Source organism: Gymnodraco acuticeps, unplaced genomic scaffold (genome assembly GCF_902827175.1).
Source record: "Gymnodraco acuticeps unplaced genomic scaffold, fGymAcu1.1, whole genome shotgun sequence".
NCBI classification, from domain to species: domain Eukaryota; kingdom Metazoa; phylum Chordata; class Actinopteri; order Perciformes; family Bathydraconidae; genus Gymnodraco; species Gymnodraco acuticeps.
In genome coordinates, this window is record NW_022990432.1 from 162,420 (window position 1) to 180,709 (window position 18,290).

At 41.4% G+C, this 18,290-nt stretch overlaps 1 protein-coding gene across 1 annotated transcript; it reads left to right on the forward strand.

Moving 5' to 3' along the window:
• Nucleotides 1-1,827: 1,827 nt before the first annotated feature.
• On the forward strand, nt 1,828-12,354 carry LOC117551972 (protein kinase C beta type-like). The gene is made up of 3 exons (XM_034225078.1): nt 1,828-2,265; nt 4,298-4,329; nt 12,278-12,354. The coding sequence occupies exons 1-3, from the start codon at nt 2,084-2,086 to the stop codon at nt 12,325-12,327; spliced, it is 264 nt and encodes an 87-aa protein (XP_034080969.1). The 5' UTR covers nt 1,828-2,083; the 3' UTR covers nt 12,328-12,354.
• Nucleotides 12,355-18,290: the final 5,936 nt, after the last annotated feature.

An 18,290-nucleotide genomic window follows, 5' to 3' on the forward strand; every position in this document is an offset into this window, starting at 1 on the left:
ACTCTCACTCTCGCGGGGGTGCGCGGAGAACTGAGCGGAGAACTGCGCACAGCAGCTGAGGCCCTCTGGGCGGGGCCCCCTGCGCAAGGCGGGGCCCCATGCAGCCTGCGTGATTGGCCTGTAGGGAGGGGCGGCCCTGTGTGTGTGTGTGTGTGTGTGTGTGTGTGTGTGTGTGTGTGTGTGTGTGTGTGTGTGTGGTGTGTGTGTGTGTGTGTGTGTGTGTGTGTGTGTGTGTGTGTGTGTGAGTGGGTGTGTGTGTGCAGCATGGATCACTGTAAATGAGATGCTGGGGCCTTAAAACAGGTGGAAAATCAATACTACCACGTCAGTAGTTAACACGTCTTGTTTTTAAATTAGCTGGACATGTGCTATAGTCGTTGCAGTGATGTCCTGTTTCATACTCGCAGTAACAATCATTCACCCCATTCCATATTCATTCCTACACTATACTAAGAGATGCAGATGGTTAAATGGAGGTCTCTTCGCTCTTTCTATATTTTCAGATCAAATGACTCAGGAAGTCATACAATTGAATACCTTAAATGCATCTTGGATAACTTTGAGAAATGAAATGAATCCAAGAATCGCAGATGATGATCTTCCAAAATCCCTTTGAAAGCAAAAGTCTTAAGATGAGTCAGAATTCAGCAACTGTGCTTGCTTTCAATGCCAGCACTTTTCTTCCCCAAATGGGAGCTATCTCTTTTTGGAAAGGAACACACTTTAAATTCAAATATTGAACGTCATTCTCTGTGTTGAGTGTTTGCTATAGTGCTGGTTTATGAAATGATGATCCTTCTGCTGTTCCGTATACAGCATTTGCATAACTTGCTCCAGATAAAAATGAATCTCAAAATGGAGCATGTATCACTTTTGCATGTGAAGGCAAGCCATTTATGTATAAACAAAAACCTCTACATGCATTTGCATTAATGGATGATCTTCAGATTAACATTTTGCATTCACTGTAAGTATGACATACGCAATTGATAAGGTACAAAAATAAATTCTCCATTAAAAATATTCTATTTAAATATTTGATACAGAAAAGCAGCTTTCAAAGTCGAATTTAACGATTTAATTTAACTGCACTTTAAGGTAGAAATGTTCAGGCCGTTGAGAAAAACATAAATGTGGTCAAAATAATAACATAAATCATATAAGCAAATGATTGGTTATTGTGCAGGATATTACTGATAATACAAATCAGGCTTGGCGGGTAATGGATTATTTTAGCTTTTTTAAACTTTACCTTAACTGTTGGTCTATAGAATAAACATATTGATGTCTAATGGGGCGGCACACTTCGGAACACACTTGCATTGCTGAGGTGTCCTTGAGCAAGGCACCATAACTGCCACCTGGTACAGTAGCAGTTATGGTCAAAGCTTCTTTGAGCATTAGGAAAAGCGCTATAAAAATCAAATGTATTATTATTATTACAGGAAAACCTGGAAGCTCTGCACCTCTATAAAAAATGCATGTGTTTTTCTCAGATTGCATGTGTGTATTAGTAGGCTACTGTGTATACTGTGTGAATTCAACCAACAATGAAAAACTGAATTTCCCCGTGGGGATTAATAAAGGGACTTCCTCTGTTTTAAATTGACATTGTTCTCTTGTTTTACATTAGGTATTGATATGTATTTCCCCTTGAATTCAATTGCATTGTGTTATACAAAAGTAACCCTCTCAACCCTTCATACAACACACCTCTCTCTCTCTCTCTCTCTCTCTCTCTCTCTCTCTCTCTCTGTCGCTCTCCGCTCTCTCTCTCTCTCTCTCTCTCTCTCTCTCCTCTCTCTCTCTCTCTCTCTCTCTCTCCCACCCCGGTAGTCGCTGGGTCTGTGAGCGTTCAGAAGAAAAGGAGGAAGCGGAGGGAGAGCAGCGCGGCGGCAGCTCGTCTGAAAAGCCAAACAAACTACCGAAAGACAACCACCAGCTGATTGCTTCTCCACCGTTTCTACCCTCTCTACTCGGAGCAGCGCCCGGAGAAAATACTTCTGCAACCCCAGAGGCGCGAACTAACTTAGCGTCGGTTCGTTAAAGTCAGAAATAAGAGACAGCTTCTCAGACCGGGAGAATGGCAGACTCGGCGGCGGCCAGCAGCGACGGGGAGGACGGAGGTCGCGAGGAGCCCATGCGGGGCTTCGCGCGCCAGGGAGCCCTCCGCCAAAAGAACGTGCACGAGGTGAAGGACCACAAATTCATCGCGCGCTTCTTCAAGCAGCCCACCTTCTGCAGCCACTGCACCGACTTCATCTGGTGAGTGAGGGGAGGAAACATGATTTCATTTCAGTTAGTTTATTGCTATTGTTGGTGCTGTCATGGAATAAAGTAGGTAAATAAATAGAAAGATGTTGGATATATAGTCTAATCTATAGATATATAGATTAGGTTTTGAATTATATTAAAAATAAACTTAAAGAAGGTAAATATATTCATGTTAACAGTAGAAAGATATATATATATAGAGTTCACAATATAAACACATACAGAATAAGTTAGAATACACTATAATAGACTAACCTACTACTAAATATGCTATAAATACAAGATATATTCATTCTGAAGCTTGCTAAATAGTTGCTAATTTAAATTGAAATAGTTCAAACAGTAGATTATTCAAGTATATTTATTAGAAGGTGCAACAAGAAATTGAATATAAAGTTATGTTTTGTTCATGATTCAATGACAATTTAAATAGAACAACTTGAGAGATGGAGCGATTAGGCCTATTTATATTAAAAAAGAAGACAAAATGGCTGTAGTGTTTGTTAGTAGTCTAGCAAGGATAAAGAAAGTGGGAGGTTCTTCACTGGTTGCAGATTCCTCAAAATAAACTTTGATTTCAGTGTTCTTCATGTACTTGTTGATGCTATGTGTGTTAGGCAGGGCTGGAGGAAAGACCTAGAGATATGTGGGCTGCACGAGTGTAAGAAAGGGAAAGCTGCTGGCCAATGTTTGATGGTATTAGGAAGGCAGAGGAACTGAGAAAAAACAAACATTGAATGGCGGCCAGCAACCAAAAGTGTCTCACATGGGTCAAAACTCAACTTGAGCCTTCCTCTTCCTGCTCCTATTCCTTCTCTCTATATGTTCTCCCCTTAATAACCTGTGCAGACATGTCACCATGCAACCCACCAGGGTTTACTAACAGTGACTGCACCGGGTTATCAAATTAATTTCCGGCTCTAGGTTGGCCTAATTTGTCCCGTTTATTATTATCTGTGCTGTGCACTATTCCCAAAATGGCCATTATTTAACTCCTTGTTGAATGGCTAAATGATATGACCTAAAAGATTGTGTGTTTGTGTGTTCATGGGAATCTTATGGGATGATCTCACTGGTTGTTATAAACTAAATAGATGAACACTGGGGTATTTCTTAAACCGTTCACATTATCAAAGTCTATTTATCTGGGTCATTAGTTATAATTAAAAGAACATGTGAGTGATTTCCCACCCCTAGAAGTTCTATTTCTAGGCACAATATGAAAATGAGCAATGCTGGTTGTCTCTTTACGTGGGTGTGGGTGTGTGTGTGTGTGTATGTGTGTGTGTGGGCATGCATGCATGCACCTGAAGGACTCACAGTATTCCCCATACTTTAGAGTAGGTGTGGTTGACCATATAGCCCTGGGGCAACTGCAGCCCTGCCTCACAGAACAGTTTATGGTGTGTTTGTGGACATAACTCAACCTCAGTGCATCTATTCTACTGTTCACACAACAATCAAAAGTCCTCCCTGCCTGCATACTTCAGTGTGTGTTTGTGTTTAGGTGGGTTCTTTTGGAAAATGCTTTAGCGACAGTATCTGACATTTGCTTCTACGCACATGTCTTGAGGCAAAGAGAGAGTTGTAGGATTCATTTTCTAAGGTGTGTGTGTGTGTGTGTGTGTGTGTGTGTGTGTGTGTGTGTGTGTGTGTGTGTGTGTGTGTGTGTGTGTGTGTGTGTGTGTGTGTGTGTGTGTGTGTGTGTGTGTGTGTGTGTGTGTGTGTGTGTGTGTGTGTGTGTGTGTGTGTGTGTGGTGTGTGTGTGTGTGTGTGTGTGTGTGTGTGTGTGGTGTGTGTGTGTGTGTGTGTGTGTGTGTGTGTGTGTGTGTGTGTGTGTGTGTGTGTGTGTGTGTGTGTGTGTGTGTGTGTGTGTGTGTGTGTGTGTGTGTGTGTGTGTGTGTGTGTGTGTGTGTGTGTGTGTGTGTGTGTGTGTGTGTGTGTGTGTGTGTGTGTGTGTGTGTGTGTGTGTGTGTGTGTACACAATGTTCAACCTGTTTTTTTGTGTATGTTTTATCCACAGGGGTTTTGGCAAGCAGGGATTCCAGTGTCAAGGTACGTGGATTAAAAACACACACACTTGCATAATTAGCTGGTGCTCCGTTGCTTGATGATTGCTCTAATCCTTTTTTATAGTCTCCTTTGTCATATCCTTCTATTACCTGTTTATTTGTCTTTCTCTCCACCTCTACTATTGTCTACATATCACTTTCCCTTTACTTCCTTTATTTCAATGCGAGTTCTCTTAGCTCTTGTTCCGGATTCAAAAGTCACAAATTATTTAAAATAAAGTAGAAAAAGGCATTTAAGAAGAATGAGGGCATGTCATTATTTATTCAGTCCTTCCTTTTTAACTGGGTTTAATACAACTATTTACCCAAACTATAAATCGTGATGCAATCGTCATAAGCTGAACACATTGAAAGCTTGCACCAAAAGAAATGCTGAAAAGAAAGAAAAGACAATTTCCTACGTTATAAAATATTGGTGAGATGTGCAGGCTTGGATATTAAAAATGATTTATTTGGAGAATATAATGCGAGTTGAAGATAAATGTACCTGCGGGTTTATCATATAAAGAAAGCGATTAAAGATAAGTGGTGAGCCTCTGTGGGGAATCACATGTTGCAGAAGAAGAATAAGAAGTCTGGTAGTGGAGGCAGGACTTTGTTCAGTGGAGCATACTGAAGGTTATATTTAGGTATCGATAGTTGGAGGGTGACCAAGGAAGTGAGTCGGCATGAAACAGTGCTGTATAATAATACTCCATTTCTTTTTAAACGCATCAAATGTATAATCAATCGGGGCTTTTTCACAATTTCATAGCAGGAAAAGTACAGCTCTATAGAGTGGTTAAGTAATGAGTCCTAAAACCCAGAAAAGCACTTTACCACTTCCTAGTCCCTCTTCTTGTGTTTGTGGTAAGAAGCCTGAAATACGGACTGTGGTTAATACAAGCTTAAGAGAATGTCACATTTTGTTCTATGATATAATATACCACACTGGTGAATGTCCGACATCATCAAAGCTGTGGTTGCAAACAAGTGACTTAATAAACGATGAGTCCAGCTTTAGCTTAGCGGTGGAGATGCACAGCCATGCAAACGTGATGTCTGTTCATAGCCTAATGTTAGCTACTTGTGTACTTGAGAGAAAAGCAAGCAAGAAACAGTTAACCTCATGGAGGATAAAGCTTGAGACAAAAAGTGTTCATTTTTTATCACTTCATCACTTCCTGAAATGATAACACCTAGCGTGACATCCGATTTGGTGGCTGTGGGTGGTTTCATCTACTCAGAAAAGACGGATGAAACTCTACTCTAGGCACTGTTGCACTTATGAGAATATAGCTTTTCTCTGAACTAATTTCCACCATTTGAGACCGATTCAGCTTGCTCTTTATGGGCGTTGCAACTCTGGCTATGCATTGAATCTGTTCAATCTGTTCATACGGTAGGTATTGTATAAGAGGGCTTTAGATTCAATACATTTGGATTATGTAAGGATTGGGTCTGCATTTCTCACAGTCTTTGTAAAACCCAACATAGAATGAACCATTATCTGCCAACCTTTCTGCATATAAACTATTAATTAAAAGCAATACAGTTCATGTGGCAAAACTCAAGTGTATCTATATTTTCTTACACCCCCGAGCCGCCACAGGGAATGACATAAGCTTTCAGAAAAATAAATCAAGTTGTCAAAAATGCATTAGGGCATCAGTTAGCTTAAAATCAATGTATTTTCCACTTGTGTTAACAGCCAACTGCATGTGTTGAAGGATTTGTACGTCTCCTAGCAACAGTGAGTTATTAAGACGCAGCCGTCTATATGCTGTGGGATGGACGAGCTGCTGTTCAGCTCAGCAGTGGGTTGGATGGTAATTGGCCGGTGTGTATCGTGTCCTTTAGAGGAAGCAACCGCTGCACTGTAGGGACCCTCAGGTGAGGAAGGGTGTGTGGGTGAAGGTGACGGGGCACCTATTGTACTCTGACACCAGGGAGGAGGAAACATTGATGGAAGTGTATAGAAGACTGGGGAAGAGGAAAGGAGAGTTATTCAGATTTCCCTACAGTACAGTGGTGCAGGAATGAGTCCTTAAACACAGACATGAGCGAGCATTAAAGCACTTCCAGGTTCCCTTTCAATGTGTTAGATGAAGTAAGACCAGTTTTTATTAATACAAGATTTTCAATATCGTCATTAAATACCCCCACTTGAATTTCCGAATCCTACATTTGTCTACAAAGCAGCATTAGCTAATAAATGAATAAAATAATCAAGCCGAACATTAGCCGCCTTTAGCTTAGCGATGGAGACGTGAAGTAATGTGATGTAGTTTGTATGTAGCCTAACTTTAGCTTATGATGTCTGGGGATTGCATTTATGCTTAAAAAAAATCATAAAAGTCGTATTAATATGTGGAGATTATCCTGCTGAACAAAATATGCGGCTATCACAAACGTCTGTTTGCCATGAATCCTATTTACTGCGATATTCCAAAATCCCATGGAAAATCCCTTTTTTGCCGAAGGAGCCCTTGAGACACTAAAACATGTCATCACTGCACCACCAGTGCCCAAAATGATGTACGTATGCGTTTTTGAGAGAGAAAATGATCTAGGCAGATAGGCAACAGTTTGCTTCGTCCATTACGTTTGTTTGTGTGTGCTTGTGTGCTTGTGTCCTAAGTTAGTCTCCAGCCAATTTGTCCGTCTGGAGCAGGGTATCATTTCCCTAGAGCTCGGGGAGAAAGGGAATTCCTCCGCAAGGACACACACACACACACACACACACACACACACACACACACTTATGGCGCATTTCCACTGCAGCGGGGTAGCCTCGTTTATGCGTCCCTAAGCGTCTTCGCTCTGGCCTCGGGCTGCCTCGCTGGCCGGCCCAGGCCGTGGCGCATTTCCATTACAGTTTAGGACCTGGGGTAGCAACGCAGTGTAGGCGGGGCGATCGGCTTTGTTTTTGTTCACATTTCGAGTTGTTCTGTCGAGCTCCCGCTGGATTTGATCATCCCCAATGAGATGTAGGAACGTCGTCACCTCCTCGGTCGACCACGGTGTGCTTTTCTTATTAGACGTAGCCATTTTTGTAGCTCATCCGTTTACAAAATGCTGTTTATAAAAATGCTGCAATCTTGCTTCTAAATATATATGCGACGCTAGGGATGAACTCGCGCGCGATCTTGTGACGATTCTCTCTGACCAATCAGCAGTCGAGAGTGTTGACGTCACTAGTTCAGCCCTGGCCCTGGTCTGAGGGAACCACGACTTTATGGGGCCGGAAAAAGAGGGAAAAAGTACCCGCTAGCCGGTACTAGGCTATATGGAAAGGCCACCAAAAACTGGCCTGGCCGCTTGAGGACGGTTAAGGACGCTTAAACGGGGCTACCCGCTGCAGTGGAAATGAGCCATTACACTCCTCAGTAAAGTGAAATCAGTTTTCAGGTGTGCTTTGCCTCTGGGGTTGTGTTTGTTTGACAGTCACATAGTTCTTCTCACACAAGTACATGGAGCTGGTTGTGTGTATGCAGCTTGATGCACAGTTTATGATTAGGTTAATTTATATCTGCTTTGTTTATTATTATATGAATAATTCAGGATTTGAGAGAAATAGTGTTTACTGACGGTGTGTTTACATGTCTTTCAATGAAAGGGGATATCATGAATAAGACGCTGGGGATGTGTATATTATAGCTCGTCTGTTTAATGTGAGTTTAGGGGAGCGGACAAGCCATTACTGTCTCACAAGGTGCTTCAGCTTTCTCTGTGAGTTTCTTACCACACTTTATAAGTGCAAGCCCATGAGCTGCAAAGCAAAGTTTCATTAGCAGCATTTAACGGTGTGCTACTTGTTTCTCTTGGTCTCTTTTCTGCTCTGTCATGTGTGAAAAAAGGAAGTTACATTTGCTCCAGCTACATCAAGTAAAGATATATTTTTGCACTGTAATACACTAGTTTACTTTGCTCTAAGTGCACGTTATAATATGTCCAATGTATGAGTTGTTGCACAGTTGTTTGTGGTACCAGCAGCTTTTACCAGGTGTTATAAGGCAGGATGTCTACCCTCAGATCATGTGATGTGTACAACTCTTATTTCATGCCTGAAATGTATGTTGGATTGTCTTGTTGGATTTCCGTACACTTCAAACTTTCCATTACACACCAATCAATAACTGCTGTTCAGACACAACGTGCACATTACACTCCATACTGTGGGTCTGGAATCTAGTTCCACACACACACATTTGAAGCTGAAAGCAGACCAGTTTTCTACGAGACAAAATCTACAGACTCAAATTGGAAGTCTATGAAGGTGAGTTTTAAACACATGTCTATCAGGATCAGGATCAGAAACCCTTTAGTCGTCTCACAAGGAGCATATCTCGCGCGTGATCTTGTGATGATTCTCTCTGACCAATCAGCAGTCGAGGGTGTTGACGTCACTAGTTCAGCCCTGGCCTGATAGAACCACGATTTTATGGGGCCTGAAAAAGTACCCGCAAGCCGGTGCTACGCTATATGGAAAGGCCACCAAAAACTGTCCTGGCCGCTTGAGGACGATTTAAGGACGCTTAAACGGGGCTACCCGCTGCAGTGGAAATGCGCCATAACATAGTAGAAAAAGAGGCAAGCACACACAAACACATAACTCAAAAGTTCACTTCCATGGAAAAAAAAAAAAAGTCACAGCATTATAAAGTCAGTGAAAATATAAAAGTAGTGAATTAACAGCTAGTATTATTAATGAATTGTAACATGGGTGTTAATTCACAACAACTCCTCTACACCTCTACTTTCATCTCTGCCTTTTCATTGGTTGGACGAGTGTTTGAATAATGCACATTAGTAATAAAAAGGAAGTTAAACAGAGCTGTTTTTGTACTATGCATCCAAGCAGCGCCGCAGGCTGTGTTTCCCACATTGTGTAACTCTGTGCATGTATTCAGTATCTTTGGTCAGAGAAGCTCTCTGAGTGTCGTTGAAGCTGTTAACAATCCATGATCTCAGGGAGATTCTGCAGCTTCCCGTACACTTGAAAGAATGACTCAAAGGGCGGGAGCAGCTTGTGTTATGTAACGTGGTGTTTTCTAAGAAATATGTGTGAGAGTTTTTAGGTTTCTGTGTGTCGGTATGAGCTTGTGTTCATTTTAATGAGCTCGTGTTTTGTTAAAGGCGGTTGTTTGTGCTCTAGTTCTTCCAAACGGTCGGTTTTTTCTGTGTGTGTTTATGCACATGTTCCTAATTGAGTGTGTTAATAATGAGTTGGGTTTCAGCGTGTAACAGGCTGTCGAGTGTCCTCCAAATCTCTCCTCACACACTTTGCATAATGGACAAATGATCCCCTCAGAGAGCTTGAGAGGGGACTGAGAGGCAGGAAGTGTGGGAAACGTGGCAAATAGGGCAAAAAGGAATTTCGACGCACACATATAAGGATGGTGAGATGAGGAGGGAGAAGCAAAGTGAAGGTTGAATTCATAGGGGGAGGAGGAAGAGGGAGAAAGTGAGTGGGAAGTGTGTAGGAAGGAAAGGATTTCATGTGATATCCTAGGAAATTCCAATGGAAGCAGCTGATAGGAAAAACGGGAGGATGAAAGGAACGTCCTTAGAGACGTTCTGTTTCCTCTGTTGGCTTGTCATGCAGCCTGGTGTAATATGAAACATACAGTCTATAGTAACAGGATACAGAGAAGACAGGCCTGGCTTTGCTTTAAAAAAAGAGGAAATCATGCAGGATTGAGGAAGGCTAAATTGGGACAGAAATGAGAGTAAGTTCTCCATAATGTATTCTGTTCAGCATCCTAAATATAATCCTTTTATAATGTATATGAGGCCTTCTTATGAAAACATGCCGCTGATGACGCCATCAAGACAAATGGCTGCATCTTTTTGCAGTCTGTTTGCTTTTAATCTATTCAACCATGTTCAAGAGAAGCTGAATGTATGGTACATTCCTGCAGCCAGAGGACAGTGAAATAAAATGGAATATATTAAACAAGGCAGCTGGTTGAAAATGAACCACAAAGGTATTGTGGAGCGGCACTCGAGCAGAGAGGTGGTGGGTGAGATGTGTCCGCCATGCAGAGGAGATAATGGACAGGAAAAAACAGACAAGAGAGAGGAGATAAAATGGTGTAGGCATGGAAAGTAGATTGCACCTAAAACAAGCCCATAAAGGTGTTGCTGGCTGTAGCTATTAGCACTTCTTCTTTGAAATAAAAAGCACAATTCAAGACTTGTATTTCCCAGCTTCTCTTTGACTCCTGGCATCTTTTCTGTGCCGGTTTAATCGAGTGTCTCTCGCTTTCACCAGCTGCTGTTGGGCACCGTGCCCACAGCTCCTCTGTATTCACATGATACGCTTTTCCGCCTATTCAGGTTCAAATGACTTAGTAAACATTTGCAAAACATCTGCGTCTGTTGGCGGTGGCGAACGCAGCTCAGGTGCTTCGGTAATTCCAACCTGTGTGGGTGGAGAGGTCTCGGGATCCAAAACCCTGCCTCCTACACACCGACACACACACAAACAAACTGGTATCCACACACACACACACACACACACACACACACACACACACACACACACACACACACACACACACACACACACACTGATGTAGAGGTGAATCACTCAGATCCAAAGGGAAATGGATCAAACGTATCTGATTGTGTCATCCAGTCTTTTGTTTGAACACCTCCCGTGTTCTCTTTGTATCCCCGATATCTGTTGACCTCCTGTCTTTTCTCTTTCTTCCACATCTTCTCCACTTCCTCTCCACCTTCCTGCCCGTTATTCCCTTTTCTCACCCTTCATTTCTTCCGTCTTTCTTAATGTTTCTCTCCTCCGTCTGTCCTTCCTTCGTCTCAGTTCCTTCTCTCTCATCCTTCCACCATTCCTAGCTCCACACTTCTCCCTCCACCTCACTCTCCTTCTCCCCCTCGGCCCCTCTAGTGGCTGTGTGTTGGAAGCTGTGGGCTTTGATGCTTTTATAAATAGCCCAAGTGTTCCACTGAGAGCACCACCAAATGGGATGGATGGATGGATGGGTAGATGGATGGGGGAGTTGAGAGGGGGATGGAAGAGGAGGGAGTGTGTAGGTGTGAAGGGAGAACATTGGAAATTGCCAGAAAGGATAAAAAAAAGGATTGAAAAGCAACAGAGGCAGACAAAAGGTGTTATAACAGAGAGAACAGATCGAGAATAAAGATACGAAACTGTGGGCTTTTAGAGGCCGCAGGTTTAAATAATGTACTTTTAAATATCTTGTATAATAATTAGCTTTCTCTTTCTATGGAATACATGTGTACTAGGGGTGTAACGGTATCCGTATTCGTCCCGTACCGTCATGGTTCGGACGTCACGGTTCGGCACATGCAGTCACGCGACGAATACGCCTTTTTTTATGAGTGGGAAAAAAGTGTCATTCAGGGCAGTATCCACTACACTATTTATAATCCAGGGGGCGGTATTGCGCCTAAAAGCTGTTTGCCAGCCGCCCTTAAACAACAAATGAAGAACAAGAAGAAACACAACAACAAAACGAACAAAATACAAGAAGAAGAAAAGTTAGTATGGCGATTTCAGATAACACACAGGAGCTAGAACCACCTTCTTTGCAGCAATGTTGAGCCAATCATGAAATGAGGGAAACTGGATTCGCCTTAGTCAATACACTGATATTTATTGAGAGACAAAACGGCCGGAGGATTAACAAAGCAACTCGCACTGTTGAATGCAAGCTGCCAAATTAACTCTGCCCACACAAAGACGGAACCGCTCGAACCTGGTCTCTAAGAAGGGGCGGAGCCTAGAAACGCGGGCCTTTACCCCAATCGATTCCAGATGAACAAACAAAAGATGCTCTGTCCCGTAAAGGCGTCGGGCAGTAAACCCTTCCCCCACACAGGAAAAGAGTAGTCACTCATGTGAAGTTTCTCAGGACCGCCAAGACAGAACAAAGACATCAGACTAAAATATTCCTTTACAGATGGAGTGCGAGTGGTGGATCGGACGAGGACGGTGTGTCGGCGTTGTTAGACAGCGGTGCGGTATGCTAATGGTAACACAAGCCAAACATGCTAAATCATATCAGAAGGCATCACCCAGATTTGCCAATCACCGGAGCCCGGCAGCAGTTCAACAGCTGATCCCCGCTGTTTTTAAGAAGCCAAGAGACGTGAGAGCCGAGAGGCCAAAATAAATAACGGAAGCTATTGGCATATATATTTCAACGGCTATGCGCTCTTGAAACACTTTATTATTATTTATGATGTAATATTTTCAAGACATTCTTTTTAGTTTAACAGCTTATTGAACCTTTTTGTTTGACATCAGCCATTATAGATAATATGGCCATCTGAGTGTGTGTGGTGCTGTTTGTGGTTTGTTTTTAGCAGTGTAATACAGTTAATTATTCAAAAATGAGTTCCTTATTTGTAAACTGAAACTTGCACTACTGTTCAAAAATAAATAACAAACCTGGAATTATGCATTTGGGACTTTTTTTTGGTTTTTCTTGTTGTACCGAACCCGTACCGAACTGTGAATTCTGAGAACCGTTACACCCCTAATGTGTACTACTGCAACAGAGATCTAACATTTTAAAGATAGGAAGAATGATTAAGAATAGTTCTCCATCATGTTAGCTAAAATATTCATTGTTGGGAATTATTACATTTTTGAGAAGATTTTGAAAACAGTCGTTGGCACATTTAGACATCTATTATACATCTTCCAGGAGGGAAGGTCATAGTCTTACTGGTGTTTGGTCCTAAAACAAAGCACTGCACAACATTTGACCTGACAATGGCTCAAGTTAAAACAACACTAGAGATGAACTAAGTGATTTTAGTTCATCCTGAGGAGGAAAACAATGTCAGTAGGAGATTTGACAAATTCATCCAACCTTATGTTGGGGTTACAGGAAACGTCACTACTATGAACATCTCTCATAACTTGTTTCAGCATCCATGAAAACAGTTGTTGGATATTTCTGTCCTAACGACAAACAACCAACAGACTTTTGAAACCCGTTTTAAAAAAATGCTCATGGGATGGAAGAAGTTTTCAGATCTTTTACTTAAGTATAAGTATCAATACAAATTTGTAGAAATACTATGTTATAAGTGAAAGTCCTTCATTTAAAATCGTAATTAAATACACGATTATTGGCATCAAAATTGTATCCGTCATAATTGCAATTTACGATTTTTGATGCACAAATGTGTCGCATCCTGTAAGTTGGAGCTCATTTTAATTTCTTTATATACTGCTGCTGGATATATTTACCTTTTTAATATATTAGTAGATTTATATTTTGTATCAATCTTGTTCTATAAAGTAACTAAATGTAATGTAGTAATAAAATACAATATTTTCTTCCAAATGTAGTTCAGTAGGATTATAGAGTATAAAGTATACCTATACAAAAAAAAGCACAATACTTGAGTAAATGTACTTCATTACGGTCTGCACTAAAAGCTCTTATTTAATAACTTTGGAGCTCTCTAAATCCTGATGTTTTCAGTGTTGCATGGACTTTGCCCAATCACTTTTTCAAGGACTTTATTTCCAGCGTTTTCAAGAGTCCATGTTATACAACAGCGCTCTGCAGTCTTTCATTCCACGCCACTGTAGAGCTAGAACAACTCTGATAGTGAACCGCAGCCGGCTTTATTGATGGGGCTGGAAATATTGCAGCATTATAGTGCATTGATTTTTCCTACAACCCCTCGCTGCTTTTCAGACACAACAAACTTGCATCCTAAACAGCATGCGCTCAGGGCACACAGCAGCATAATATGAATCATAGGTTTTCGGTGAGTTTGCTCATTGTGATTACACCACGCCACTGTGTAGGATGAATTTAAATTGATTGCTGTAACCATCTGAAGCTCCATATTTAACACCATGTTATACAGCGTGAATCTGAAGCTACAATTTGAAAAGAGGAATTTGAGAAGTGCAGTTGCAAGTCAAAACTAATTGTATTTATTCATTTTCAGTTTGGGCCACTCATGCCAAGCAAACTGAGTGTTTATGTGTGTGTGTGTTATAGTAGTTTTCCTGACAGTAACACCCAGTGTGTGTTTCCTCACATTACCTCTTCTCAGTTTAAAGTGGAGGGTGTCAAAGAGCTGTCATGTGTGTGAGTGTGTAATATCTGTCAGTGTGTGAACATGTTTGAGGTATAGAGCATATTAGTGTATGACTTGTTTAGTATATGTGTAGAAATATAAGCGAGTTAATTACACTTTTCACTTTAAAAAAAAATGTTTTATTGTGTGTGTGTGTGTGTGTGTGTGTGTGTGTGTGTTAAAGTCTAATTTAACTTGTAAGTGAGGGCATCTTCTCCTTTTTTTTCTCCATTCTACTTTCACACATCTGAAGAGTCTGATCACGCAACACGTGTGTGTGGTCCTGTGGTCCTGTGCTCACTTTCAGTTACACATTTGCAGACTATCTTCTTCAGATCAGACAGCCAATGTGTCAAGGCACACACACACACACACACACACACACACACACACACACACACACACACACACACACACACACTGGTAGATGCAACAAGCCATCAGTAACTAAATATAGAAGTAGGCAAAGTGTGAAGTATCACTTAAATAATTTGAAGGAAGATATTATTTGAACTATCACATGGAATCTGACTTTAAGTCTGCAGGCATGTTTATCTGAGGTCAACAGGAAATGGTTTATTTTTCTAGATACTGACGCAACAATTAAAAAAAACGACACAATCTAATGCATATTTTCCTCTGCAATATTATTGAATGTGGATGAGAAGTGATTATGATATAATGTTGATAAATGTGTGACACTTATGTACATGTACTTATAGGTACACATTGTGAAGTCTTTGATGATTTATCACTCTGGATATATTGGATGAACCACAGCTGCCATCATAGAGCTTGTGTGTCTATTTGTAAACAACATTAGTTTTGTAATAATTTTGGGCACAACATATTGAAAAATCTTTACTTTTGGCACTAAAGTAAAACAAATGTGCACGTTTATGATGGTTCAACCAACCCACTGACAGAGCTACTTTGCTACCCCTTAAGACCCAACCCCGTAATATGACTGAAAAGCAAAGATCGAGAAAGCCAGCACCTTGTGTGCCATCAACAACACACTGCTGTAAGATAGCTTGTGAAGTCATACGAGTCATCTTGTATCTAAAAAACACAAAAAAAGGACCTATTTCTATAATCAGCCTGCAGCAGTTGACTTCTGACTTTTAGCTTGTGTCTCCTGTGTTATAGTTGGCTTATTTGTCAGAGTTAACAAAGTCCTTATTTAAAGAAATGTGGAGTCAGGAAATGTCAGCTCATTAAACCAATGTCTAGTCGGCTGTTTATAAGTTTTCCATAGCCGCAGCACTTTAATAGATGCTCGTTGTGAAACTGTGTCAGTCCCAGAGAGAACCATCACCTTCACTTAACTCTGTGAAAAGCTGCCTCCCTGCAGGACAGCGGGGGAATGGTTCATTCTGCTTGTGGCCGACACCAGCCCCTCCAGCTGACATCATTAAAGCCCCTATGAGTCAAATGTGAACGTTTCCGGACTTGGTGACACCCAGAGTTAGGATGAGTAGCACCACAATTGGAACTGCAGTGCTGTTTTTTCTCAAAGGGTCACCATAGCACATGTAATATATCTTTATTTACTATGCGAGTTGAAACAAAATCACTATCGGCAAGCAAGAAGGCACATATTCCATACAGCATCAACAAAGACACTGACCGCATGACCACAACCAAAAGTATTATAATAGAAAGTACAAGAGCCGCGTTCACACCAAGTACTTTGCCGTACTTAGTTCCCAGCACTTAGTTCCCCTATGGAATTAAGAGCCGATCGCGTTCACACCGGAATAAGTTCCCTGAGGGAAGATTACGCAAATGAGCCGATGACGTCGCTTCTTCTTCTTCTGCTTTGGGTTTACTGGCAGGCCGCAAACAACTTCACGGCGTATACTGCCACCCGAAGTCCCCGGCCGGAAGTCCTCGGAGCCTTCCGAGTAAATCGCCAGAACGCCGACACCTCCTCAGCTCCCATGTTTTCTTTTGTGTTGCCATAAGTTAGTCTCTCTGCGTTTGTGCGCTGGGCTAATGCTAATAATGCTAATGCGAGGATAATAAAATGGCGGCTCTACAAAACATTTCAGAGTTTTACGGGGCGTGGTTCGCAATTCGACCAGCCAATCAGAACTGGGGCACTTTTTTCCCCCAGGAGAGTACCACCTCTCAGCAGGCACTAAAAATGGGGGTAAAAGTTCCCGGCACTAAGTACGCTTTTTGATGTGAACGCGACATAAGGGGTACTAACGGAACTAAACGGGAAAAGTACTCCGGTGTGAACGCGCCTAATAAGTAATTTAGGGTTTAACTAATAAGATGCAAAAAACAAAAGACATCTTTCTGACGAGGTGCTTTTTGTTCAGCACAGAAAGACTAAGCTCACCTTCAATATCATTTCAATCAGGAGAGACTTATAAAACATTTTGTTGATGTGCACAAGATGAATGAAATTTGAATGGTCTTTGGCGATTAGACCCCAATCGTGATATCTTCGGGTGGAGGTGCAGCCATAATAGGGAACCCTCCTGGGGTCTAGACACTGGTGGTGATGTTGATAGGATTGGATTGAATGAGGAGAAGGGATGAAGAGGATCTGGATTTGATAAGGACTGGACCTCTGATGAGCTAGACCTGGGTGCTAGATATGATGACTGGAGGTGGCGGAGGGCTGCAGCATTACAAAAAATGACAGCTGACTGCAGGAGAGAGGAGAACTGGTTTAAAGTTTGAGTGCAGCGCGATGATTGGCTGCTGGTGATTGGTAAAATGTAATTGGTTACAGTGGACGCCCGTAATCAGCTTATAACATGTAGTTGAAGAGAGAATGAATGTAAAGCTAGTCTTCCTAATTGAACCTACGCTTTAGCTTCATCACATCGAGGATGATAATTATGATTATTTGGTGGTCAAATACGGTCAACATGACAATTTCAAGTATCTTACAGGGTCAAATTACACATTTTGACAGTCATGGATGTAAACTGCAAATTGGCAGAGGCTTACAACCACAAGATGCTAAATGTAGTATCCTTTAGCACAGGGGGGTCAAACTCAATTTCATCACGGGCCACATCAGCATTATGGTTGCACTCAAAGGGCCGGTTGTAACTTTAAGAGTATATAAAAATACATATATAAATATTTAATATATTTAAAATAATGTATTATATTACTTTATTGCCTCTGCATTGGATTATTATCGGATAGGGTAAAAGCTTCATAACTACGTCTGAAAGAAGAAGTCTAGGGCAAATAAGTGCAAGTCTCTTCAGTGAGAATGTCACAAAATTATTTTAAAAGAAAAGCCAAATTCTGAAAAAAAGTTACAGTTAAATAAAAAAATAAAATCTAATGTAAGATGCATTGTGGGACATGTAGTTTATGGACATCGTGCATCTGTAAATCGGCCTGTAACCGTATAATAAACATATTACATTCTTTCAGAGCTCTTGCGGGCCACATGAAATGAAGTCGCGGTCCGGATTTGGCCCCCGGGCCTTGAGTTTGACACCCCTGCTTTAGCACTTTCTAAAAGAATAAAATGATTGTGTGTGATCGATAGATGTCGTGGTGGCATGACTTTACTGATGAGTTTCCTCTTCATTTGGTTTCTCTTCTTTACGAAATAGCTCTTGTAACAATGGTTTTGTTGGACACCACTTCAAATTTGGTAATACTCCTCATACGTCAATGTAATTCCTAACACCATAACCTCAATACACATTTTATTTTAAATGTTTTTGCCTTGCATTCAAACTCTGACACATTTGTAGTTACAGTATACTGTGTGATTGTGTAAATCTGCCGCACCACTTCAGTCTCAGTAAAGATGCCAAAGGTGTGTTTCTGACTGTTCCACCCACGTTGCTCTCACCACGCTAATACATTATGTTCACC

Excerpts from the sequence above, each read along its gene's own strand:
- LOC117551972 (XM_034225078.1), top strand. The coding sequence starts at position 2,084 with ATGGCAGACTCGGCGGCGGCCAGCAGCGACGGGGAGGACGGAGGTCGC. Across the intron at positions 2,266-4,297 it reads CACTGCACCGACTTCATCTG|GGGTTTTGGCAAGCAGGGAT; the intron begins GTGAGTGAGGGG and ends TTTTATCCACAG. Across the intron at positions 4,330-12,277 it reads GCAGGGATTCCAGTGTCAAG|ATGGAGTGCGAGTGGTGGAT; the intron begins GTACGTGGATTA and ends ATTCCTTTACAG.